The 27,256-nt window shown below is 38.8% G+C and overlaps 1 protein-coding gene across 3 annotated transcripts in view; it reads left to right on the forward strand.

Annotated features, from left to right (window-relative positions):
- TRAF3 (TNF receptor associated factor 3) overlaps window positions 1-27,256 on the forward strand; it is a 68,145-nt gene that overhangs the window by 12,187 nt on the left and 28,702 nt on the right. For 2 of the 3 annotated variants that reach the window (XM_075103965.1, XM_075103968.1), the window contains exons 4-5: window positions 4,048-4,188; window positions 24,239-24,495. In XM_075103965.1, the coding sequence (XP_074960066.1) occupies window positions 24,254-24,495 (242 nt within the window). In that variant the 5' untranslated portion in view covers window positions 4,048-4,188; window positions 24,239-24,253. The remainder of the gene's footprint in view (window positions 1-4,047; window positions 4,189-24,238; window positions 24,496-27,256) is intronic. The other variant, XM_075103967.1, reaches the window with a different exon arrangement.

A 27,256-nucleotide genomic window follows, 5' to 3' on the forward strand; every position in this document is an offset into this window, starting at 1 on the left:
GTGGTACTGGGTAGCTCACTGCTCTGAAGTTTTCGTATGGCCTATCTTTTTCTTGCAACCAAGGGTGCAGCTTTAGTTTCTCTTGTTCTTCTTATTTTAAATACTGAATCCAACTGAAGATGTCATTGAGCTTCAAAGTACTTGGCCTACAGCCTCCTATATTATCTTAAATGAAATGCCTGAATCTGATGTTAAGATTAAATGCAATGTGTCAGTCCTGATGCTGTTACCAACACTGAAATTAAATTGTATTTTTCCCCTGCTCTTAGAGTAGACCCAGAGCTGCAGTGTGCTGGAACTGGGGTCATGTTTAAACCACCGGGGAACATGAGTTTTATGGCATTGTGAATGGTAAAAAAGCCAAGGAGCCATGGGTTTGGGTTTTTTTTCCCCCCTTTACTACCACAAGCATAGTAAATTTCAGGGAAGGTGTGGGAAGGCCAAATAAAGATGTAGGAATATCTTAATGGCTGCAGTTAGTCACCAGGGCTCAAGCATCAGAGCCTGTTGCCAAGTATTACGTACAGTAAGTAAAATAGAAACAAGAGCATTTAGAGAACATTTTGTAGTAATACATGTTTCTATGTGGCCTTATTCCCTGTTACAGCTCCCTGAGCCCATATGATACTTTCCTTAAATTGCTGTTGACTCTTCGTTCTTCTGGTCTCTACTAATTTTCTTGTAAATAGAAATGTTTTTAAGAAACCTTTAATGTTTGCATACAAGTGACTTGTGAGATGCTGTTTCCTTACCGCCTCTGATGAAACCATCTTACATATTCAGATGTTCGCTGCAAGAATAAAGAGACCAGCATATAATGGCTGTAAATTAGCACAGAAGAGTTCAGCTTCCATTGTTATAAGCTAATGTAGGATATTAATTTGTTTTCAATAACTAGGATGAGACTAAGTGTTGTCGGGGTCATTCTTTCTGCAGATACTCAGAGTGTTCAGTCCTCCTTGTGACAGTGTCACAGCTTTGCTGTGACTGTGGCAGAACTAGTCCAAATTAACTAACGTCAGGAAAGCAGGCAGCATGAGGATTGATATGAGGCTGATGACTTTTCAGGACGTTGTTAACTGATAAAACTGACCTACTACCAATACTGAATGAGGCAGAAGTGCAAAGGGGAGATAGATCTTGGAATGTTACACATTTTAAATCAGTAATACCATTGCCTGTAATTTGCCCAAACTTAACTGTTCCTTAACTGTTAACTTAACTTAACTGTTAACTTAATTGTCTAAACACAGGAGGCTGGAGGGTTGTATCCAGTCCATACTCTGAGTCGTGAAAAGTTGGACTGGAGGGATAAAGTCTGGGAAGTCAGTATGTCACTCTTAAGTATTCTTAAACAGTGATACAGGGGGCTTTATCTTCTTATGTTCACAAAAACAGCACTGTAGGAGAGAAGTCTCCATTACAGGGAAAAAAAAAAAAGTCTTTCAGGTCAGATGTGTAGTGTTGTTCTGTCTGTCTGTCTTCATCCTTTCTTCTTTCCATTCACCACAGGAGTAGATCAGGGGCTGGACTATAGGCTAGAACACAGCTGTTTGTTGCTGCTGCAAGGACTTTTTTTTTGTTTGTTAATCCATCCTTTGCTTCCGGTCTAGTTTTCTGGGTTTGTTTTGTTTTTTTTTTTTTTTTTCTTAAAAATTTGCATTGTGTGTTTTGTTTTTTGGATTACTGTACTGAGATCCTTCCCTGAACCACATGGTGATACATTGTTAGACAAGAACAACTGAAACCTCTATAGCATTCTCTTCCTATCTGAATTGTGTTTTCATGGTGTGACCTTAGCTTACAATAGTAGCTCCGAGGGTTCTGATCTCCGTAGGGCCATCTTGCAAAATAGCAGATTAAGCTTGATCCAGTGTGATGTCCAGATGTCTAATGCTCTAGGAAGAGAGCTCTGCTTACTCTTGTGATTTGAATTGTAACATTGCCTTAGGTGGAAAAACCTAACGTAGACCACAAAACCAATATTGTTCTGGCTGTGGTTTTTTGATAAGGCATACAGGGAGTGCAGCCTGCAAGTTCATGGAGGGTGAGGAGTGGTATTCAGTGTGTGGATAAAGATGATGAAGTCCATGTCAAGACTGACAAGAAAAGTCAAGTTGCAGGTGAGGAGAAGTGTTTATCTATCCTGGGAAACAGAACGCTGTGCTACTGTTTGCTTTCTGCATGAACCAGCGGGCACCTTCAAGGTCCTCAGGACTTGTTCCCAGAGATTGCTGGTCTTGTTCTGTATGCTCCAGGGGTAGAATTTGGGCCTTCAAATGGATGAGTGCATCACCAGAGAACAGAAACATGCTCTTTGTCTTCTGTTTTGCAAGGTTTTTTTTTCCCCCTCCTTTCTCCATAATTACAAGTTCTCTGTCGTGCAGTGGAGACAGCCCCCTTAACTGGGTTTCAATTTAAAAAGGAGCGTATGGTAATTGGAGTCAAAAGGCCTTTTTTCATTCAGTCTTCTGTTATTAACTAATATAAAACTCGCGTAATCACAAATGTGGCTTTTGCTGGCAAATACATAGGTAAATTCTCTGTGAGAAGAAAAGTGAGATAGGATGTCTTAATGTACTGTGGGGCAGAAAGAATGTTTCAGTAGGACAGAACGCTTTATAAAGAATTTGCATCACAGAAAGTAAAATAAAAAAATAAGGACTACAGAAACACTTGTTCATATGGAGCCCTAACACCAGGGGTTGGCAGAAGATGATTAATTTAACTCACTGAATTTGGGCTTCTAAACTCCCTCCCCTGCCCTGAATGCTTTGTGGCCTGTTAGCAAAGTTGTGTTACACTGTCATGGTAACAGAGCTGTACTTCTTCAGTACTAAAACAAATGTGGTCTTTGTGCTTTTGAGACTTTACCTAGTAGGGTTTAGTTTATGATCAGTTTTGCAATTTAAAGTCTGTTTTAGAGCTCGAATCCTAATACTTGTGCATTTATGATCCACAACATTAATTGAAAATATTTTTCAATTTCAAACTTCCAAAAAGTTGTGTAGTTAGAAAAAGTAGTCTTATCTATCATTAAAAATATTTTGAAAGCAGCAACTAAAAGATAATCGAACAATCTGTATTTTTAAACTGATCATTTTTAGCAGCATAAGGAGAATAATATTTGAGCTGTGAGATGTTTTGAATGTACTCTCTGAGTTTAAATATAATCCTTAAGCTGTTATCAGCCCTCTGAAAACTGAGGAAAGATTCCTTCATCCAAGCTACTTGGTTTGAGTGAACTGGATTTTATAGTATAGTTGTGCTACCGCATATTTTCACTGCTAAAGGAAGGAAAGAACACCTATCAGTTCAGTATTGGCTGACTGTAGGGATTCTTGGCTCTCTTGTTAGCTTTTATTTCACAGTAAAGTGAAAACGGAAGAAGTAAGATGGTATCGTGCTTTCTTGTAAATCCATTCCAACTGTTTCACTAGTACTAATTTTCTATAAGAATAAAACTGGTAGCTTAAACTACACCAGTTCTCAGTATCACAGTCCAGAAATGGCAACGATGTGCTAGCCCAGTGTGTTTTAATACCGTTTGGTGGTAGTATTAAAACTACCTGTGTTTTCAATGTTCGTATTTCCTTTCATCTTTCCTATGCTGAATAGGTTGAAGTACAGTAGCTAGTAAAATTAAACCTCTGTTGTGAAATGGAGCATGCATCTCGGATAGTTTCTTTTCTTGGTTTTGGTTTAGGTTAACAGAAGTATCTTTACATCTGCAGTTTCTGGAAACTTAAGAACACTGTGAACCTCTGGCCAATAAAAATTTTCCCATTATGTAAAACATTCTTGCAGATTAACTTGACTCACTTAGTGGTGGCAGTGGTGACTTCCTCCATGAAGTAAATAGACTTTTGCACTGAATTTTCTAGAGAACTAATAAATCTCAGTGCAGCTTTTTGATTTGCTATAGTTTGTTATGGTTTCTTGCAATCTTAACCTACTATTTCTTTTCTCTGCCTTCAGGCTTGTGAGAATTGTTTCTGTAATTTAATAGGAGATGCTTGAAACCGACTTTACTTGTTTGTTTCCCAGCAGGAAAGCCTGAGTGCTTAGACTTTTAACTGAATCAAGACCAGCTCAGCAGTGGGAGACAATATATTAATCCATTGGAAGCACAGACTGCAGTCTTGTGTGTCACTGTGTTTTGTGTTATGAATTTTTTCATGTAAACAGGTAGGTAGCAACAATTCTTCTGCTGTATATATTTTTGTGATATGTACATTTAGAAACCTCATGACAGTTGTGTGAGTTGGGGTTTTTTGTTGGTGGGGTTTTTTTTTTGGTAGAAGTAGTATCTGTATCGTTGCATGAAAATGTAAAGTACCTTGTTCTCCTTTGTGTTTTCACATCTTTAAGTTGATGGTATTAATTTTACAAATCATCTTCAGTGCCTGGACTTGCTTTAGTTATGAATGAGGGTGATACCTCAAAAGTCAAACAAGTTTCACTCTTATTCCTGTAAGTAAACCCTCTACTAGCCTTGCTCTTTCTTGTCTGTTTTCCGTGCAATCAGAATGGACTTTTTAGCAAGTTCTTCTGCAGTCTTTGCCTGATGGAATAAAGTTGCCTGATAGCATATGTGGGCTTGCTTATTTATAAATTTTTGGTTTGTTTTATCAGTCCTCTTGTATTTGCAAGGAAGGTAAGCAAGTTATCACTTCCATTTGACCTCAACATAGAAAATTCCGCAGTCCTTCAGGTAGCAATAGGGGTTGTGTCTTTGGAGAGTAGCAGCAGGTGATGCTCTGGGACCACTCTGTGGCCTGTTCCTCAAAGCAGGTGCAGCTTCATAAAGCTGGGAAATAGAGAGGCTCTTTCAAAATCTTGTGCGGAAAAGGGGTAAAAATAAGCTTTTTGCTACAATAACACTAGACAGTATGTTAAGCGCAACGACTAAGAACTCCTTGTAAGTAACAAATTATGTGAATTAATGATGTTGTTTATACACAGAAGTTCATGTTCTTGTCACAATAGGTTTTGCAGGTTCCTGGAACAGTATAATGGGTCCTTTCTAGGTTGTGATCTAGACATAGTACCTCAAGGGTGCAGGAGGAGGAAATAGTCTGCTGGAATGATTAGATACTATCTTGGCCTTTCCTCTTTCTGTCTTACCCTCCCACCAAGAATACATGGGACCCTGAATAATTTATGAAGCAGTCTTGCTATCTTCCTGCAAGATTTTCTTCCTTGGCCCCATCTTCTAACTTAGAGCTAGGTGGGTTTTTTTGTTTGTCTGTTTTTGGTTTTGTTGATGGTGTGGGTTTGTTTTGTTTTTGTTTTTTTTTTTTTTCCCTAAGAAATGCTGTGTGCACCCTTGATAGTGTCTGGATCCCATCCAGAAAGCAGCTAGGCTGCACATGGCTGTCTTCAAGCCATTCTCAGTGTCCTGAGGCAAAACAGGTTAAAAAGTGTCATTAAGGTGCTAGTTTTAGACTAATTGGAGAAACTGAAAAACATTTAAAGATCTTATTTTACCATTTATATTCTGCTTTTAGGGGAAAGGGATATTTTTGGTCCTCCTTCCACCCAACTTTACCAAGATATAATTATGTTTTTGTGTTCCTTATTTCTAGTTATTTTTTCACTTTTGGCAGTTCCCAGCTTAAGACTGAAGTCCTATTGCATAAGGTAATACGTATAAAAGTATGTGAAGAGATGGGAACTTGGTAGGTGTCCAGGTAAAATCAGAGAAAGGAGGCATTATATCTGTTCCTCAACAAAGGAGACTAGAAAGGTACAAAAGTGCTGTAAATCATACAGAAAGTTTTTGAGAGATCTTCTGATTTTTTACTGTTTCAAAGCCAACAGGCCTTTCCCCTTCTCAAATTCATTATCAAATTTTTAAAATGTACGTGATGTTTGGTGTACAAACCAGTGAAGAGATTTGAAACTGAAGATGACCTTTAGTGTTAAATAAATTATTTTTAGTAGAGACCAGGTTAAAATAAAACTAACCAAAACTTTGGGAGCCTAAACTGGGTATATGTTGTCCATTACAGGAATTTAAATTTTAACTAAGCCATGTTAGAAAAGAAAAAAAATTGATTGCTCTTTTAGTGCAAGGAAACTCAGGAGCCCCTGTGAAGTGTAAGCAAAGGACTTGTGCACAGCTGTGAGAAATTAATCTCTCTCCCATCTGTGGGTGATGGAGTGGGGAGTAGGTAGGTTCATTATATCTGTGAGTCTGTGCCTGTGTTGCCAATTACCGTTTCTTTAAAAGGCCAACATAAACCTTGCTGAAACATGCCACTAAAAACAACCAATCTTTTCACTGCTGTGAGCCAAAACCCAAAAGGATGTATCTACTTCCAAACTTTCCCATTTCCTTTCTGCTTATCCCATATAACATGTCCTGAATGCTGGCTACTGCCACTTCTCCTGGGGGGCTGCAGCAGAAGGCAGGGAGGTGCTGAAGAGCTGCTGGAGGTTTCTGAGCTTTCCATGTCATTGTCAGCATGTGATCAGCCCTGCCTAATGTTCCAGTAAGGCCAAACCAGAAAAGACTGGGCAGGATTCTCCCCCAAGGAAGACATGGATCCCAAGGAATAATGGGTTGCTGATGGTAGGCAGCTGGGCTGCTATGGACTAAAAGATCTGGCCTTGAGCCTTGCTCTGCAGGATGCAGAGGGAAGGAGGGGTGGAAAGCAGTGATGAGCCTATTGTTGCAAATAAGCCAACAACTGGCTGATTGACATTGAGCACTTCTTGTTGCTCCGTTTGCTCTTAGATGCAGCTGGGGAGATTGAAGGAGGGAGGGGGGGAGGAAAAACAAAAGCTAACCCAAGTATAAATTAGACTTCTAGTGTCCAAAGAGGCAATGGGCATAAACTAAAAACCCATAATGTTCCATCTGAATACAAGAAAAATTTTTGACTACTGGGGTGCTCAAACACTGCAACAGGATGCCTTGAGTGGTAGTAGAGTCCCTCTCTGTGCCGATACTCAGAACCAGATGGGACACTGTTCCGGGCAGCTGGCTCTAGCTGACCCTGCTTGAGCAGAGGAGGTTGGACTAGATGAGCTCCTGAAGTCCCTTCCAGCCTCAATCCTTCTGTGAAAGCTTCTTAATATTCAGATGTATTCTTTAGCTGCAGTTATGGAACACTTGGGAAATAATTACAAATGCCCCTGCTGAGTAATCACGGCAGTTTTAATTGTATAGGAGAGCATCCAAGTGTTAAAATAGTTAATTGACTAAACTCCCTGATTTAAGCAGCAAAAGCAAAAAAACTACACCAGCAACCCCCACACCCAAAACCCAGAAAACTCCAAAACACCCCAAGCTTTAGAAGACTTTTTTTTTTCCTTCAGTTTATTAACCCCTTAAAATATTAGTGGTTATGAGAATAGGAGGTAACTTTAATATAACTTACAAACAATGAAGGCACTGAGTATAAAAAACAAATAAAAATTTTTTTAAAAAATGGTTTATCTCGGTTCCCCCCCAGTTCCCTCTAGTTTTGCCACAAGGTAAAATCTCCAAATTATCCTATGAAAGATGAAGGAAAAAAAAGGCGGGAACATGGGAGGAGGAACTGCAGAGAATGCTAAGAAATCCCACCAAGCTCTGCAGTTTATTCCTTTCAGTTCACAACAAATAAGACATGAGATGATTTGAACGGACCTTTCTGTAACTGTGTTTCTTTCCCGGGCTCTTTCAGTCCTGTTTGCATTTTGCGTAGCCCTCAGAAAGACTGCAGTGCAGTAATTGGCAAGGAGGGAATTACTAGGAGGGAAAATCAAGCTGTGGTGGTTCCTCTTGCAGTGTTTTGCTGCTGAGATCTGCATTTTGGAGCAGGGGGTAATAAGCAGTTGCCTTCAGGTTTCCAATTCAGACATCTGACTGCTTGGAAAAGAGATGTGGATAAGTTTTCATTAAGTGTCCCTAATGTGTACATGACATGCCAGACAGCCACTAAGTTTATTGATGCAGTGGTTTGTTTTTCTTCTTTATATGAAACACTTGCAGTTTCTGCCTAATACTTTGTTTTTAATCCTCTATGCTCAGACAGTGGAGAATAAGGTAAGGTACCTTTTGTTGCCTGACATATAAAGGATAACAGAATTTCTGCATGTTGTAGCATGCAACGATAACTGCGTTCTGTTGGAAAGTAAAAATTTTTATTATATTTTTTTTATTGCTTGTAACTCACTGAAATTCATGATAATTCAGGGAATTTATTACCTAATATATTAAAGTTGACAAACCGTTGTTAGTACTTCATATGTATTAAAATATTTTTTTGAGTCAGTTTTCGCTTTGGTTATCGAATATAGTAAGGAATTTTTTTCAAGAACAGTGTTCTGGGAATGTTCATCTTTTTATGTCGATCTTAGGAGCGAAAAACCCAGTCCTTTCTATGTTTTGTCTGTGTCTTCAGATGGTTTTTTAATGCCAGAATTTTAAGGGTATAGCACTGTCATAATCTGCTCTTCAGCTGTGGAGTGCACTTGTTCAGTAAGAATGAAACCTGGGAGGCACCTGAATTCTCTGTGTATCAGAAGGGGTTGGGAGAGAAAGGAGAGGCTGGAAGTGAGAAACTCCCTGCGCTAAATTCAGCTTTATAGCTAAGAATATGAATGGACAGTGACCAGGGCAGTCATAATTGGTGTCTAAACTCAGGATGGGAGCTTAACAGAGCTTTACAACTTAAATTTCTTGCTGAGTTACTAAGGAAATGTTTAGTGCAGAAATTCGTACTTCATTCGTGACATTTGTAAGAATTATGGGCTGATTTGCAATTTATATACTGTTTTGGTGGGGAAGGTGTTGTACAGTTGCAGATCTTTTCATTTAGGTAGGAGTTTATTCCTGTAGTTTTCTATAAAGCTCAGTGCTTGGCTATTTTTCCAGTTACTTTGTTTCTAGAATGAGCCAGATTGGGCTTTCCTTGGTGGGTGTTTTTTTTTTTTGCCAGAGTCTGTAACCACTCATTAGCCTGGTGCTTAACATGATTCTGGTCCAAAGTAGCATGGCGGTTGCTTTGTTAGTAGCAGTAGCCTTTCCTTTCCATCCCCTGAGGACCAAAGGTGAATTGTAGCATGTGACAATGGTCAAAAAATTCAGAAAGCCACAAAAAAGACTCATCTATAGCTGTGGAAGTTTGTTGTGTTTCTCCTGGTGAGATAAATGTTATCTTGGTCTCGTGTTATAAAGTCACTTACTTTAGACACGGTAATGGGAATGAGAGCCCAGCATATTTAGTGGCCCATATGCAGTTCTGTGACTGTCTGAACTTCCATAACCAGCTCTGTATAACTGCTGAGGCTGATCCATCTTCGCAGCATTCTGTGCAGGATGACAGCTGGGAACACGCTGCCAAGGTGGGCCCTTGGTGCCAGTCTGCTTAGTGTCATCTGGGAACATCGCTGCTCTGGCACTACGGAATAGCTGCTCAGATTTGTCAGAGTTCACTGGGACTGTTGGACTCTGTGGTAGGTGGATGCAAACTTCGTTGACAAGATTTGAGAAACTAAAATTCTTGCAGAAATGTGATTTGATGGTATATATTGTAAATGGTCAGGTGATGTTACTGCAATGTGGTCACAAAATGTTGTCCTTGAAGCGTAAGTATGAGAGAGACTGTGGGGTCTTCAGATTTAGTGTACTGGTGGCCTGGGCACTGTTGTAGCATTTGTTGCATCTAAACTTTGCTATCAGCATTTAGGAATGCATATAGATAGAGATTGATGGAGATTTGTATTAATTGTGCTTTCAGAATCTTTTCTCCGTGCCTGTAAAAACTCCAGGATCAAACAAGCTTCCCCAAACCAGGTTGCTTTCTTCTAATGATCTGTTTGAATATTGTCAAAGGGTGTAGGTTGGTTTTGGTTGTGTGTGTGTTTGGTTTGGGTTGTTTTGTTTTTGTTTTTTTTTTTTTAAGAAACACCTTGCAGAGCAATTAGTTACTTTCCCAGAATTGGGCTGATGTTTCCAAATGGAATTTAACAAACTGTTACAAAGGAAATGGTACTGCTCTGAAGATTTTGTACAGTCTTTAATGACACACTATATATCTGGGTGAGCAGTTTGTATGTGTGTGAAGGCAGGAAAAACTAGCTGTAATTTTTACTTTGTGCATCTCCTCCTATAATGCTGTTTTGTGGAGAGCTCTTTGTGAACAATAGTGGACGAGAGGAAAACAATGGTTTGAAAATGATATGTTGGTAGGTTACATCAAATGTTATTTATGTTATTTTTAAAAAATTTATCATTAAAAATTAGTATGATACTTCTTCAGTTTCATTAGACTAACTTTACAGATGCTGAGAAGCCTGTTATGTTACCTTCATTCAAAAACCCTGTAACTTCAACTTCTCTTTCTTTAGGGCAGAGAAGGAAACTGGGCGGACTATAGCAAAGGTTCCCTTATTGGCAAGAGTAAAGAGAACCCCAACAGAGCATTGAGAAAGCCTATTCTCTTCTCTAGCAGTTGGTCAAATGAGATTCAAATAAAATGAAGGAAATGTAAACAGAGTCTTCCAAAATGGGGGGGAGGAGGGGTGTTAGTGTATAGAAAAGAAGTATACAAATTTTATCAAGAAAAACGTTGCACGAACTTTGGAAAGTTTTGGTTGGGTATTGTGGGGTTTTTTTCTTATCTTTTTTTTATTTTAAACTAACCAGTCCCCTTTTAATATTGTAATCTCTTCAGTTGTCTCTCAAGAAGAATCATTATGTTGAAAGAATATAATTTCCAGACTGATACAGAGTTTACCTGGTAGCAGATAGCTAGTGAAGAGGTTAGAAGAGGCAGTGAGTAAGGGCAAAGGTTGGGCTGGGAAGAAGGTTAGAAGAGGCAGTGAGTAAGGGCAAAGGTTGGGCTGGGAAGAAGGTAACAACTAGCAAGGATTTCAACATTTATGCTCTTCTTACAGCAGCTGTGATACTGATGAGGTATTTAAATAGAAAAGGGGTTTGTAACCTGTTCTTAAGGTAAACCTGTTATAAAGAGTAGATTCTAAGAAAATACATACACTTTATGGAATCATGTTACTTCTAGTTTGGAGACTCACCTTCTAATGCTTGTAATTTGACTTGAAATTATATTCACATCTATGTCAAATTCCTTGGTGGCACTGCCACTACTTTATGTGGCTGTGGTATGGTAAATTTCTTTCTTGTTCTTTTTGTTTTGGATGCTGGAAAAAAATCTCACCTTTGTCAAGCATGAAAATTCTGATAAAGTTGGATAAACTTTGGAGGAGAAATATTGGCATATTAGAAATATTGGAATTCTAGATTGATCTACATTCTTTCACAGGGTTTTGGGGTTTTTTTTGCCTTTTATTTGAGTGGATGACTGAACTGGACTGTACTCAGTCCAAAATTTATGACCTTGCTGGCTAATGGTTAGGAGACTACATTTATTAAGGAGTTTGTGATTTTTATTTTTTTTTCCTCCTAAAGCATGAGTATTTGGACAGAGGAGAATATTTCACCTGAGGGGTCTTTTTACTGCATTGAAGTAGGTGGTAGGATCTATGTGGAGTATTTTTCTACTTGCCTGCCACCTCAAACTTTGCTGGAAATCTTCCCTTTTTTGCCTTAGATTTTAATTCAGCATGTGGTCATACACATACATTCTCTTTACATCAGAAATGTAATACAGCTTTTTGTGAGATGAGCATTCATTTTGATGACTTTGGTCTGAATTTTCATGTAGAACACTTAGTTTCTGTTGCACTGCTGCTATGATGAAAGATAGATGCCAGGAAAATATATTGCAAAAATCTGCGTTGTGGATTTTTATGTTGTGCTTCAAGGTAGAACTTGAATGTGGTAGTGGAGGGGTTGATTGAAACTACTGCTCAAAACTCTGCAGGTAGAGAGAAAAAGGGGACTATATAAAGGATAGTATGAGAGTACAGAAAGTTTGTATTAATAGAGATGAGCTCTTACTTACATGTTGTATTCAGTTTAGGCCACTTCAAAAAATAAAAAAACCCAAACCTCTGGAGATGGTAAAAAAAATGGGTGATGATATATCATTAAAGATTTAAAGTTTTCATATGGGAAGAAAGAAAATTGGGATTGTCCTCATTCAGCTGAACTTAGATACTGTGGATTTGCGTAAACTACAGCTGTTGGTGGACCTCTGTCCTCTGTAAGCACACTAATGAAATTCCTTACTTAGTGAGACAGAGAAGCCATTTGGATTGATAACAAAATGTATCCTTGTCCCAAAATGGGATTACCTTCATTTATATTTACTTGCCAATGGCTATGCTGGTAATAGCAGTGATTAGGAAAACTCTGGTGTAGTTAATGCCCAGGTGAATAAATTACTAAAACTATATAAAGAAAAAAAACCAGTGTGAGTTTGCGTATAGCTGGTTTTGAAATTGCTATTTTTTTTCCCCCTGAATAGCTGTCTTGAAAAGTGGAAGATTAAGAAAAAAACCAACCCAAACAAAAAAAAACCACCCCAAAACAAAAAACCAAATAAAAAAAGGAAAACAAATTTCTGACGCGGAATGATTAATGTACGAAACTCGCTGATCTGAGATAACAGTAGGAATTTTCTTCTCTTGGCCTCAAAATATTTGCTTTCAGGGTTAGCAGAGTTATAGAGGAAACAGAAGGGAAAAATAAATTTAAAAGGTAACTCCAAAGCATCTCACTGTTGTATGTTGCTAGAAAACTTTCAACTCTGCTGAAAACTAATACTCCTATTACGTAGGCTTGAATGAAATTATGACAGGATGTCAGTCTGTGCTGTAGGCTATGAGCCAATCACTAGTGTGTTGTAGAAGCTGTTAAATGATAGAAAAGAATCCCAGGAACTGGATTGTGCCTGGCTTCATGGATGCATGTTGTGGGATTTTTGATGTGTTTCGGGACTTCATGCTGTATTGTAGGAAGTGCATTTGTATATCTTCTTAATGGGATTCAACTTGACACTTCTTTGAGCTCCTCTAAAGGCAGCAGTACAAGAGCTTTCAGAACAATGTGAAGCAGTTAGAAGAAAGCATTCTTCACAGAAGGCTTTATAAGGTTACTGTTGTAGCTCTGCTTATGTACAGAGATGAGGGTACCTTGACCTCTCTAGCTGTTTGCCTATAGTATTATACCTAGTGCTTTCACATCCTGAAACTGCTTTATATAGATCATAAAGCATTGCACTGCAGTTTAATTGGAAATTTTTATGGGCTGGGGAGGGGAGGACAGCTTATTCTTTTAAGACTAAGAAGGGCAGACATTTGCTCCAATTGGAAGTTATTCTTTGCATTCTGCATATCTAGACTGTGCCTACATGGATCTTTATAATGCAACAAGTTCTTTCCTTTCTTACACTGCTGGGAAACATATTTTGTGACTCTAAATCTACAGTTACAAAAACCCAGCTTCTTCCATGAGCACCTTTTTATAAAGGTAAAAAGTGCTTTAGGTAGGAGTGAATGTGAAATTCTGATTCTGAATATTCCGACAAGTCTGAATTAAGGGTCAAAGACTTTTTCCAAACCTTGGTTTTTTTGCTCTTGAAAACTCAATTTCAGTAATACATTTTAACTAGAGATGTAGAAACTGGAATGCGCTTTAGGATAACTAGAAATACTAGCACAGGTGTTTTGGTGTTTTGTTTTTTTTTTTTAGATTATTTTATTTTTCTGTGTGGTGGTTTTTTTTTTTCTGCCAGGTTCCATTTACAAATGTGCTCCAGTTGGGTGTTTTTTTCCTCTAATAGAAAAATCTTAACACCACCTCCCTCCCCTCACCCCCATCCCTGGCTTTTCAAGATGTTGGTCATAGAAAATACAACATAAACAGTGAAGTATACAGTACAAACACTGAAGTTAAACCTGCCATCACTTCATTAAACAAGTGGACAATGTTTTTGACTTCCTCCAAATTCTGCTAAATAATAAAATACAACCAGATGGTAAGCGATTTGCCCTTACGCCCTCTTTTCCTTTTTGTTCCTGAATAAGAAGCAATGATTTTTAGACAAAGCTGAAGATGTCATCTGGAATGGTGGAAAAATCCACTTAAGAATAGTGAGGGGTTGAGATTTGTTCATTAATGTATGTCTTCCAGGCAGTTTAATGTTAAATAAAATATTCTGATGATGTCGCTTGCTGTTCTTAGTTTCTAGATTTTGATAGGGCAGTATGAAGAAGTAATTCTTGCTTATCTGTGTTGATACTATGCAGTGGTCAACTGGATAAAATGAGAGTGGGAAATGTTTTCTGTGGGTGAGTTAGCCTCCATAGGAGGCAGAATAGATGATGTCAGTTGTGAGTTTTTTGGTGGTTGTTTTGGGGTTTGGGTTTTTTGTTTGTTTGTTTTTTTGAGCTTTGGATGTAGACTGAGAAAACTTACTTTGGGTAGAGTGGAAAGGATTTCTTGTGGAAGTGAGATACTGTGATCTTGGTTCTCTGGGATAACCGTTTCTAGTTCCACAGGACTTCATTTTAGCATTTTGAATTCAAAAAGTGCAGAGCCATACTTGAAGTTGCATTCTATTTCATTTACCAGCTTCCTCTATACTCTGCTGTGTTCAGAATTTTCTGGGAGGATTGTTAAACATGAGCTGCACTTTAAAATCAGATGAACTGATATTTTTGGGATTCTTGAAAAAGCAGTTTTCCTGTAATTATTTATAATAAGCCTTTTGAAGTGCTTTGTGGTGGGCTTTTTTTTTAATTGTTATTCGCTGGTCTCCGACACCTTTGCCTTCAGATACTTTCTTCTAATAATTGCAGAAGATGAGGTAAAGAATTTTAAGACTTCAAGGCTGGATTCATTAAGAGTCAGCACAGATGCACTCTGCCAGAAATTGGCAATGCAGAAAATATTCTTCATGTGCTTGCCAGTCAGCAGAGTAGATAGATAGACTGTGATTTGAAGAATATCTGTTGCTATTCCGCTAGACTTTTGAAATTTCACTAGTTTTGAAACTGAGGATCTTTTTGATTAACAGAGTGGAAAAGAACAGTGTACACTGATAAGTCTTGGTTTAATAAAAAAAAAGACTGACTATAAAAGACAACAAGATTTTTCGATTCCTGCTTGGTGATTTCAGAGATAAAGAGACTTTGGTGTCTTAGGTTGATATAATTTAAAAGCATGTTGTTTCTGATAAATCATGCAGCAGATTTTCTTTGAAGGCACACCTTGGGAGGGAAAGGGGACTTCTTCAGGTCATTACAGAATGAGACGTCTTTTTCTAGGCCTATATACTTTAGCGAAAATGATTTGGACATGCCATCTGCCTTAATCCTTGTTGATCTTTGTTAGGATTTGTCATGGGTAGTTTAAATTTACTGTTTCCTGGTCATAGCAGGCATAAGTGGGAAACATAGTGAGTGACTCCTCTTTTGGTTGTACGTGATTTGACATTACCACTCGTAACATGTGAACCAATGACTTTGATGCTGTGTGACAAAAGTAAAGGGAATGTTAGGCTTGCTGTAAAATGAGAAGTGAAGGAAATCTGGACTGATGGAAATAGCTTTCCATAAAAAACAGAGTATTCAGCATGCAGATATAAACTGGTTTTGCTAGTTCTCTCTTCAAAGCATGTATAAAACAATTTTGTAAAAGGAAACTACCTTTAACTTGAAATACTATGATTATCATGGCATTTCGCAGAGTATTTGATCTGAAAAACTTTTCTTCTGTGGTAGATTAGAACTTTTCCTTTGTAAACAGAGCCAGAAGTTACCAAAAAAAAAAAAAAAAAAAAAAAAAGCCCAAACAAAAACAACAAACTCACCCCCAAAAACCCCACAGTGTTGATCCACATCCTCCACGTGGGGCTGGCATACATATATCAGTCATGGACTTCCCCTGAACAGCAGAGGAAGAGATTAAAGTATACTTTGTCCTATCATCATCTGACTGTCTTTTGATCTTTCCTGTTCTTTAAATGCTTCTACTAAAAGAAGCTGGACCCCAGCTGGGGGTTAATTTCATAGGTGAAATGCAATAACCTTGTGTGTTTTCTCTTTTCTCTCCTGCACCCAACAAGAACCCAAATTGGAATTCAAAATGCAGAAGAAAGAACACAGGGCGAGCTTGGACTGCCTGTCTCTTATCTGTTGTCTTGTGACCCAGGCTTTCAAAGCTTAAGAGGCCTTTTGATTTCTAAAAGAGGCTTTTGATTTCTTGCACTTCAAATGACTTTATACTGTGTTTTGGTAGCCCACTGAGATTATGAAGTAATTACTGAGAGCTGTAGATAGCAAGTGTAAGTCAAAATACAAACACTTTGTTTTTACTACTGCCTCAGGCTGATTCTTAAAGCCGTTTTGCTAGCCCATATGTCATGATTCAAAAGAATGCTGTTAACTTTCAAAAAAGTAATAGTTGAACATAGTGTCAGGTAAAAATCAGCTTTCCTAAATTGCTCTGAATTACTTTTCGGTTGTCTTTTTTTTAGTAGTTCAAATTAAAGCCCTCTTAAAGTGTTTATTCTCATCAGTGCAGTGTATGTTAGCCTGAAAGTTAATTCTATTCAATGTGTTATTGGGTAGTTATTAAAACTGCCAGTCCCTGGGCTCTTGGATACTCCAAAAGAGATGAATACTACATAATTATTTATAAATATTCCCATTCTTATCTCTTAAAACTGATGTAATTACTTTGTACATCTGTCCAATGCTATCTTTTCTGTTTAAAATCCAGAAATTTGTTACGCACAGGAGGGAGTACGTATTAGAACTGTTTCCATGAAAGAATAGTCTCACAGGCTTGCTAAATTGAGTTCCCTGTACTGGGATGCTGGTTTGTTTAATCCTGTAAGACACTTCACATGGATGTGTGGACTCATTCTTGAAAGAAATAGAGCCAAGGAACGTGATAAAGAATTAAAAGAATAAAACAATGTGAAACTTAGTTTACCGTTCATTTTCTGCTATTCAGTCATCTTGCAAGCTAGAACATAGGAAGTACACGATGTTTGTGATTCAGGTGACATGCATGGTTGTTCTTTTGCAAGAATATCAAGATACCATTTTTCGTTATACTTCTGATTTTCTAGTTCAGATAGGAAAAGAAGGAATAGCCTGTACCATCCAAACCAAAAGTAGTTTTGCTATTTGTTCTATAATTTTTACAGAATAGAGACTTTAAAGGTTATGGTGAAATCTGGTTTAGCTGCTTGAGAAAATAGAGGTTCATGTATTGGGACAGGCCTTTTTTCTACATAAGAATATCACACCATAATTGCTATAACAAAAACTCACAGAGGAGTGTTAAGCACTGGAACAAGTTGCTTGGAGAGGTTGTGGTATCATCATCCTTGGAGCTTTTGAAAACTGGGCCTTGGACAACCTGATCTAGCTTTGAAGCTGGCCTTGCTCTGGACAGGAAGTTGGGCTAGGTAACCTCCAGAGGTGTCTTCCAACCCGAGCATCTCTGGGATACTGTGCTCATAAGTGACTGTGAAGAGATCGCAGATGGCAGAAGCTGCTTGTGCAGAGAATACTCAGTGCCTTCTGTGTGCTTTCAAATGCTTCTGTCCTACCTGTTTATATGCAAGTAGTGGTTTTTACTACTGATCTTCATGTCTTCTATTACACGTATGATCTCATGATTTTATTTACAGTTGGTTTGGATTAGTTTATGCAAGGAAGGTGGATGCTAGTGGAAGTATAGGGCAAAATTGAAAGTAGTTAAAATACCCAATTTATTTTAACACAAGGAAAAAGTAGTTTTAAATACCAGTGCTGCCTTTATATTTGTATAGGAATTAGACTTAGTGTTTGAATGTTTTGCATGATAAGGAACTGCGTCGCCTTTTTCACTGCCTAGTTTTATCTAACACTGGTGACCAGCAACCTTATCCTCAGCCTCCCCCCTCAGAATTTCCGCTTAAAGTGTGTACTGGAAATACCTCCACACTGGTTGGTTGATCCTATATATGCTGTATAGAAACAGTGAACAGTGCCTCTAGCATGACAGGTGCATGGAGGAAAGAAAATATGTCAGTAGTTCCCCTGCACAAACAAGAGGAGGGAAAATGCCAAGGCTTCTGACCTCACACAAGATAAAACTGAGGGATGGTCCTCTGCTTGCAAACGTGCCACTGCAGTGCTGCTTCAGTCACTGCCTAGATATTTTTGAGGAGTATTTGAATTTTATTTATCCATTGTTCTTCTGTGCCCCTGTCTGGGCTGAACAGTGGGGCTTCTACCAGAATGCCAGGCTGAAGGGTGGCTGGCTGTTGTGGGAATGGGCCTCTGTAGCAAGGCACCCTCATGCTTCAGAGCTGTGGAGTCAAGAATTCCCATGCCAGTCTCCCTCCTTAGCTTAATTTTTTTGACAGGTGTGCACTGAGTAATTTGATAACACGTCGTCACCAATATACTGCTTTCAGCTTGTGTTACTGATTTAACCAGTCATCAAGGTATGACAGCATATGTTGCATATTATAATCACACTCAGAAGTAGAAAGTTCACAGAACTGAGAAGACTTGTCTAAAATATGGTGAAAGAAGGATGTATGTTCTTTGGAGTAAGTATGTGCTAGGAATTTCAGAAGCTATACAATGCTGAAATACAAGACAAAAGTTCAGATTGTTTTAATAATTTTAAGATAGATTTCGGTGTGATAACTTGAAGCAATAATTCTTGGTGATAGAAAGTGCATGGGCTAGGAAGGCTGAAGAGCTGGAAATAGCCACCATCTGGCTCTCTGAGGGTATCCTGTAAAGTACAGAAGAAAATTTTGTGAACAGTGAAACAGTGAAGTCTGGTTTCCTACTAATCATCTTCCTACTACATCCCTTGTGTACCCCTACTCCCCCTTCTTCAAAAAACAAACACCACACCACCACCCCCAAACCAAACCAACAAACTAAAAAAAACCCCGCCCACCTCCAGCCCACCCCCTGCCATTATAATATTGGAGGGGACTAAGACCGTGAAGTTTGCCTGGACAAAAGGGAGCAGGTGGTCTTGGCTGGTATGGATGTAATTGAGTACTGACTGGCCAACTGACAGGCCCCACAGAAGTGATGATGATTGAGGTTGCCCTTCTGCAGTCTCTTGCTCACTGGGACACTACATTAAGTTTCTCTTTCTGTTCCTGTCTAGCTGCTCATTTTCATGAAACCTATCTGTCCAGTTGTTTCCCAAGTGATTTTGAGAGGCTGGGAGGAGAGACAGCACAGTCACAAGCCCTATGTCATTAAAAGCTAGACTAAAAAATCCACACCCCATGCTATAAAAAAAAAATTACCTAGTTAGGGTGAGATGCTGAAGTTTGTGTGGTTTTACATGTTTTAGGTAGAAATATACAAACTACTTTTTGAAGAGGAAAGGTTTTATCTCATTGGTCACTTTACTACTGTGATCTTTAGCTCCCTGTCCGATTTCAGGTTCCTTTTTAAGAGCTTCATTTAGATATTGTGCATGCAGTGCTGTTCTGTTTGAGTAACTTCCATTCTCAGTGCAAATTGTAATTTGATTGAAAAGCTTTTCTGTCCTGAGTAATAACCAAATTAGATTGTGTCTTCTGTTATCCTCTTCTCTGGTAGTGTAACAAAACAATTTCAAGTAAATTCTTGACTCTTTTTGAATTTTACAACTTTGGCAAAAGCTTATTTGCTTTGTATTGCCAATATATTGAAACTGTCTTCATGCAGAGCTTGCTACATGCAAAATCCTGTGGTCCTTTTTGCAATCAAATTTTTGGGTGTTTTAGATTGTGTAAGAGTTTAAATTTTTTTCTTTTTAATGAAAATTTATTTTGAATTTTTATGGAAGTTTTATTGTATTTCTAGGTTGCAAATTGTTTTTATTCCCAAGGAGCAAATATAAAGTATATGTGGTATAATACAGAACAGTAATGCAGATTTCTAGGATGTTTGCCCTCTCGGGGGTGAGAACAGCATCTTTGCTAAACAAGGAAGGAGCAAAATGCTTTTCATTTGGGAACTCCCATGCTGTCTAATTCTTGGAACATCTTTGTTGGTAAATTCACTTTTGCTTCCAGTTTCTCAGCCTTTGTGCTAATGTTACTATGAGTTAAGTAACAACAAATTGTTCTAACCTTTATTATAGTATATACAACCTGAAATATTAACTGATGTCCAGCCTCAGAAACTTGAGTACCACTTGTATTGAACAAAGAGTAGTGACAAAAGTGGAGCTCAGTGAGACATGACAGACTGGAGCAAGCAGTGTCACCCATCTGACGACACAATCTCTGCTTCTGTTACTCCGCAGAGGCATATGCTGCGTGCAGGACAGGTGGCTGAAAGAATGTAATCAACAGTGAACAGAACTGACCTTGGTGACGGTCTCTTTTTATGAGTTTATCTGTCCTGAAAGGTGATTGTCCAAGATGTAACAGCCTTAAAAGACATCTAAAAGTCGTATTCTTTATTGTGATGATATTTCCCAGGGATAAGCAACTGGAGCTTAAGAAATAGCTAGTGGTGAATTAGGAGTTAAGATTTATCTCGCTGAACAAGAACAGGAGTCTTGGACTTGATGGCAGCTTGCCATGCCTTTAGGAATCGGAGGCCCCCACCAGAACTGGCCTATCTCGAAAGTTCTAGTCAGACTCTTCTCCCTGCTTTCTGGAAGTGTGTTGTCTTCACTGCTGCAAGTGCAATAGTATCTTACTGAGGTGTGACTTCAAAATTGCTTCTTGTTGGCAGTTTGAAACATGATTATGGGGGTATAATCTGAGTCCTGCTGTTAAAGGTTCCTGAAAAGGAAAAGAAGACATCGCAGATGTCACCCTGTAGTGGTATGTAAACCATAATAGAAAGCTGTCTGCAAAAGAGTGGCAGCTGAAATGTTTGCATTATCTGCACTTGGGTTCACCGCTGATACCATGTACAGGTGTAAGAGCATGTAACTCAGGTGCATGAGGCTGTAACTCTGTGCATACAAATGTCTGTGTGCAGTTCAATAGACGTCACATCTCCCCACGCCCTTGTTAAATGCAGCTTTTTCATTGTAATGAGGTTTCGGTGTTCTTTTAAGCTCAGTTCTCTGTTGTATTTTATTGCAGCGCTTCATGAATAGCCTTTTAGTTTTACTGCATAAGAAAATGCTGGTGGTTCAGAGTACTGTGGAAGAGAATTCCTCACCAGGCTGGCTATTCTGGTGCTGCACATGTTTAGCTTTTCTGGTCTGTATACTTCTTCATAAGACAAAAATATAAAATGTGAGGCATACAAACCTGACTGTTAGGCATACTGTATAGTAAACTTTATTTATCAGTGTGCTTTCTGGTTCTTTTCTGTGACAAGATATCCAATATGTGAGTTCCGAAAGTGGAGCCCTGTGCTGTTTATTTTGGTATGAAATCTCTCTTGACAGCTGACAGTCCAGCCCTTGAGCAGTTTCGTATCTCTATGAAACTCTCACCTGCTGCTCGTTTGGCATTCATACTCTTTCTCAGTTAAATCTTGACTATTCTCCTTCTCACCCCTGCCTCCCTCCTTGTGACTAATTATTCAGTTTCCATGAAGAAATTGTGCTATTGGAAGACTTCGCCTCTCTAATCATCTTTGGCTTCTTTTTGTTTGGAAGAAACTTAACAGGAAAACAGATGTTCAGTAGTTGTGTTGTATGACTTGTAAGTTCAGGAACTTTGTGCTGTCTTGACTTGCCAGTTCTCCTGTCAGCATCTCTTTTAGTGCCTCTTTATCTGAATTTCTTGTGGGTTAGAATCAGGCCATGCCTTGTTTTATTCTGGCATTTTAAGGAAAATCACATTCCCTGTGTTGTTCTTACCAGTCAACATGACTGAAGTTGACTTTTGACTTCAAGAGTTGACAGAACAGTAGAGGTCTTGAATATTATAAAAAATATGGAACTGCAGAAGGAAAAGAGGCATTAGTGTCTGTCTACAAAGCATAAATCAGAGGGCTGAACACCTTTAAAGATTCCTAAACTGCAAGCTCCAAATGAAGCATTTCCCACAACTGCGCACAAGAAGCAAATCCATAGGTAGCTAAGTTTCACCAGTCTGGATGTTTATGGAGTTGCACTTTTTTTCCTCTCTTGCTTATCTCCTTTTCTCTTACAACTGCAACACAGTGCCAGGTCCTAAGCTCATGAATGGGTTCCCTCCTGCCCAGCCACAGATGTTTAGCAATTGCAGTTGTGCCTTGGGCAACCTCTAAAGCTAGACTATTTTTGTCAGTTGCTTTCCTTTCTTACTCTTGGCACTTCTCTTAACCTCATTGTCTTTCAGACTCTTGTTCTTGGCATCACATCTCATTTCTTGTGTGCTGGTTGCAATCTCTTGAATTGCCTCTTCAGTGTTGCCGTTATCTGCTTTTTTAAATGTTTGCTGCTAAAACACTAGTTCAGGCTTTGCATACTTCCCAGATATAAAATAATCTGAATTCCCTCATCAATGGGAAGTGTAAGTTACTTTCACTTCAACACTGATTTTTCTGTTGCTTCAGATATTGTTCTGCCAAGGCATTAGACTGCAGTCCTGGAAGAGTAGACAAGGAGCAGCCAGATGTTAATTCAAATTATGGACCAGAATTTATATTTCCCTTTCAGTTACTGCAGATGCTGTTTTGGGTGGGGTGTTTTGGTGTTTGTTTTTGTGTTTGTGTGTGTGTGTTTTTTGTTGGTCTGTTTTTGTGGGTTTGGTGTTTGTTTTTTTTATTGTGGTTGTGAATAAGACCCAATCATTGGATCTATGTACTGAGTTATGAGGATGGTTTCCTTGGGCTCTGTGTTTGGTGGAGATACAGAGAGGCTTTCCCCTGGGGCAAGGGAGCAATGAAGTGGGGATTCTTCACTCAGCACCTCTACCCTTGCTCAGCTGGTGTTGGTAAAGCCATGAAATGGTATCAGTGATGAATCACAATGATTTTGTCTTTTGTTTCTAGAAATAACAGTTGGCATCACAAATGAAAGAAATTTCCTTGGCTGTTTAGTCTCCGTGGAGAGCTCTATACCAAAAGTATAGATACAGAAATGATCTACAAGAAAATATGTTTAATTACAAGTACTTTTTTGGGGCTTAGCAAGGGAAGATAAGAGATGACAAAAACTGTGTGCAAGAAGGTTTGCATATTTGGGATGTGAGGCATTGGACTCCCTTTGTGGTATTGGTGGATGTACTTTCAAAAATGAGAATTAAACTGGGTGTCATTTCTTCGTTCTGCTGCTTAAAGTTGAATTATAACTGTAGCAGTTGAGGCGACTGTAGAGCAGTGGAAGAAGTTTATATTTCAAGGGTCAGTTAACATGCAGGGAGAACTGAAGTATGCCTTTCTCTTGTAAATAGCTTAGCATTTCCCTTGTGTAAATAGGTGGTGTATCCTCCAACTGTGCTTTCTCCTTCATGTGCTGAGGTTTTTTAAGGCCACTTACACTTGTTTGACTACAAGATAAGCAAGGAAATTACCAATAACAGGTTTTAAAATTTAACCTGGGGTATTCTTCCTCTGCTACTCTGCTAATGCTTTGCATGCTGACCTAGAAGAATCATAGTCCAAGATAATAGGTACTGTAATTCAGTCTTCAACTGCATTAATTATTTTCTCAGCTGCCTGTCAGTTTTGCTTAGTCGTGGTGAATTAATCAAGTGGCCATGATATATAAGCCTTTCTGTTCTGCCAGTTAGAATTGTATTGCCTGTCTCTTCACGTGGGAATGTACAATGAAAAGGTTTGACAGTGCTTAATAAGTAAAAACCTGTTGTGTTTTTCTAAAACAGACTTAAAGCAGTATGTCTTACACTTTGCTGTTGTGTGGGCTAGACAGGAAAAGTTGGCAGTGGAGCTGCATAGACTCCAGATATCCTGTATAGGACACTGGCGGTTGTGTTCTTTTTATAGTAGCATCTGAGTAGTACCATGCAAGGTACTGTCTGGTGCACCTTCTCCACCACACCCCTTGCTGCTTCCTCTAATGATACAACTTCAGTATTAAGGACAGTTTTCAGAGAGAGAGAGAGAGAGAGAGAAGGGTATGGAGGAATGCAAGCTCTGTTCTTATTTGTTCCTAGACTGATGCCCATAACTAACGAACACTTAGCTTTCAGGAATAGGTTTTAATTCTCGCCGTTCTAGAGCCTTTGAAAAATGTAGAATAGTTTACAGATTTTATGCGCTTGATATACTTAGGCAGTGATGTATGTATTATGTTCACATGATGAGTGGATGTGCATTTGTTCTTAGTGCTTTCTGGTTTTACATAGTCTCTCAGAGATGCTGTATTTGTTTTATTTAAATGGAAAGGTGGAAGAGGTCTTCATTTCTCAGCAGTTTTCTCATTTTTGCTTCACAGAAACTATTTTAGAGCATGGACACCAGTAAGAAGACAGAACCCCCTTTATCTGTAGAAATGGTACAACAAAGGGCCAATCCCGATCGCAGTCCTTCAGCATCCATTTATGTTCCAGAGCAAGGTGGCTACAAAGAGAAATTTGTAAATGCAGTGGAAGACAAGTATAAATGTGAAAAATGTCATCTCATCTTATGCAATCCTAAACAGACTGAATGTGGACATAGATTCTGTGAGACCTGCATGAATGCCTTGCTAAGGTATGTTGTTTGTTGTGATAGAATATGTTGATACCTTTAAATCTTGTGAACTGCTGCAAATAGCATGAACACCATTGTAGCTCTACAAATACATTAAGCTAATGATCTGGCTTGAAGCAGCCTTCAGCTTGTGTGCTGGTGCAAACATTTGTGTTCTAGTCTGGTTCAGAATGAGATAACTAAGCTTTCCATCTATATTGTTAAAACAATTGTTAAAGTGGTTTAATCCCACATAGTGATGTGTTAGGTAAGAATTTCATTGCCTGTGGAGCCTAGACTGAGCAGCTATTTCACATGACTGCTAATATGGCTAGTTTGGTGTAGAATACATTTAGTAAATTGTGGCTGTGTGAGCAAGTGAATCTGCAGAGTTTCCTCAGAGCGATGGTACCTAACCTAGCTGTGGACCCAGCCTTACAGTTGAGTGGTGGGACCCTTGGATAAATGTAATTGCTTGTGGAACTTCCTTTCCCAGTAACCCTTCTATCTGTATGTCCTGAGGCTTGTATGTTTTGTGGATTCCAGGAAGGTCAGGAAGGCCTGCTTCTCTATTACTGAGATTTTTGGGCCAGAGTACAAAGTGGGTGAGTGAATGTTATAGGGATAAAATGAATGCTGGGAGATGCAGTCTTTCCCAGTCTAGGTAGGAATAAAAGTGTGATCATTCAAGGAGTATCTAGCTTTTAAGAAGTATCTGTGCATCAGTAGAAGTGTGTTTCTTTGCTTCTCAACTTTGATGCATTGCTACTGATCGTATTCACGAGTGTGATTTCAAAACTTGGTTTAATGTTTGGAGACCGTTTTGCAAGCTTTAGTCTCCTGGGATAAATAAGCAGTCAATACTTCCATTTACTACTAGGAAAGCAGAGGTACAGAAGAGGCTGTGCAACACTGGATTACTGAGGGAGAGGATTTGACTTTAGAGGGTCTTAGTGATCTGTTCACTTTTTGTGAGCAACCTGACTTAAGGTGTTAGTTTATGATATTTCCAAGTGAAATATAATCTCAGGTAGACATAAATCAAGACTACATACAGCATGGCAAAGAGGTTGGAGGATGTTACATTACTCTGTCTCATGATAAAGAGTAACCTCTGTACTGGGCAAATACAAGGGTCCATAGCTCACTAATCTACTCCTGTAGGTTTTGTGCTACAGCATGTCAAATGTAAAACAACACCAAAATCCCCCACCAACTTTTCTTTCAATACACATTTTCAGGTAAGGTGTAGTTTGTGTCTAAGAAATGCAGTTATTTCTTTCTGAATATATGTGTTTGGAAGACTCTTCTATGGTTAATAACAGTGACTGCAGAAAAGTAAGCACCTGCCATGCTCAGATGTGTGCAGATGGACAGAGCAGATCCTTAAAAATCTAAGCAGTAACAATTCTGGCATTGCTGGAATCTGGGCAGTTTTCCTTCCCTGCTGTGAGATATGCACATGTGCTTATTACAGCGCAGCTGGAATATGTGTAATTTTACCTTCCTGACTTTCCAGCCAGTCTGTTATTGAAAAGGACACATGGGTAAGACCATCTACCACATTGCTCTTTCATTCAAGTTATTTCACTACTTTTCAGTGCTTGTCGCAAACAAATCGTGTATTAAACTTGAATTTGCAGCTCCTTTTTTGAGAAATAAAAAGTGTGCCATAAAATTGGAAGCAAAACAAGTTCACATTGTTTCTGTATTTGGCACAAAAATTTTTCGTTTGGTATTGATATGCTGCTGCAGACACACACACTGATTATATGCTAGCAGCTTCTGTTCTCGGGTTATTTGAGGACAAAGAATTGGGAGTCAGTGTAGATGACACAGTGAAGATGACTGCTCAGTATGCAGCAGTAGTTTAAAAGAGCAAGTGGGATGCCTGAGTGAATTCAGTAAGAGCGAGGAAAGCGTGACATTGTATTAAACATTGTATGCCCTCAAGTAGATTAGTTTCTCCCCCGTCCCTTTTTTTTTTACTTAAGAAAAATGTTGGAGATGTTGAAGCTGCAAAGTAGTTAAGATGCTCAGAAATATGATGAGACACAGAATGGTCAGTTCAAGGAGCAGAAGCCGGTGAGATGATTTGAAATGACCATACTGATTATATACCATAATCAAACTTTTACAACTTATGTAGCCTGTCAATGAGTTGCTTTACAAGAGAATTCACCTAGCTTTTACCTAGTGCTTTTCATCCATAGATCTCGGTCCTTTACAAGGGAGATCAATATGATTGTCCCCGTTTTACATGGGAAAAGGAGCTAAAAGGGAATGAAATGACTTATACTAGGATGCCTGACGGGTCATAGTCAGAAACAGCTGTAGGAACCCAGGTTTCCTGCACTCCAGCTTCTGTTCACAGACCGCTGCTCCTCAACCTACCTGTTGTCTAAGAGATCACAAGTTTGGTAATGAGATCACCAAAACAGCTACGGGCAATAGCTAAGAAAAAGGAGGGAGCAAGGGTCTGTAACAGTTGCTAAAACTAGAACAGATTTGAAGGAGGTGGACATAAATTTGTTATTATTAAGTGTTGGAGAAAGTGAAGTTTAATTAGGTCTTGTCTGAAAAAGGACTGGGTAATTGAAGAGACAATATTTTGCCTGTGAAACGGAATGAATTTTGCCACCTTGAAGAAAACCACTGTGGAGCTGACTGGAGGAATTGTAGTGGTCTTATTTCCTTAGGAATGCCAGATACTGTCCACTGAAAACTCAGTGTTCAAATTGATGAGATAACATGATGTTATTTCAAAAATTAACTATATCCA

Source organism: Phalacrocorax aristotelis, chromosome 9, assembly GCF_949628215.1.
Source record: "Phalacrocorax aristotelis chromosome 9, bGulAri2.1, whole genome shotgun sequence".
In the NCBI taxonomy this organism is placed as follows: domain Eukaryota; kingdom Metazoa; phylum Chordata; class Aves; order Suliformes; family Phalacrocoracidae; genus Phalacrocorax; species Phalacrocorax aristotelis.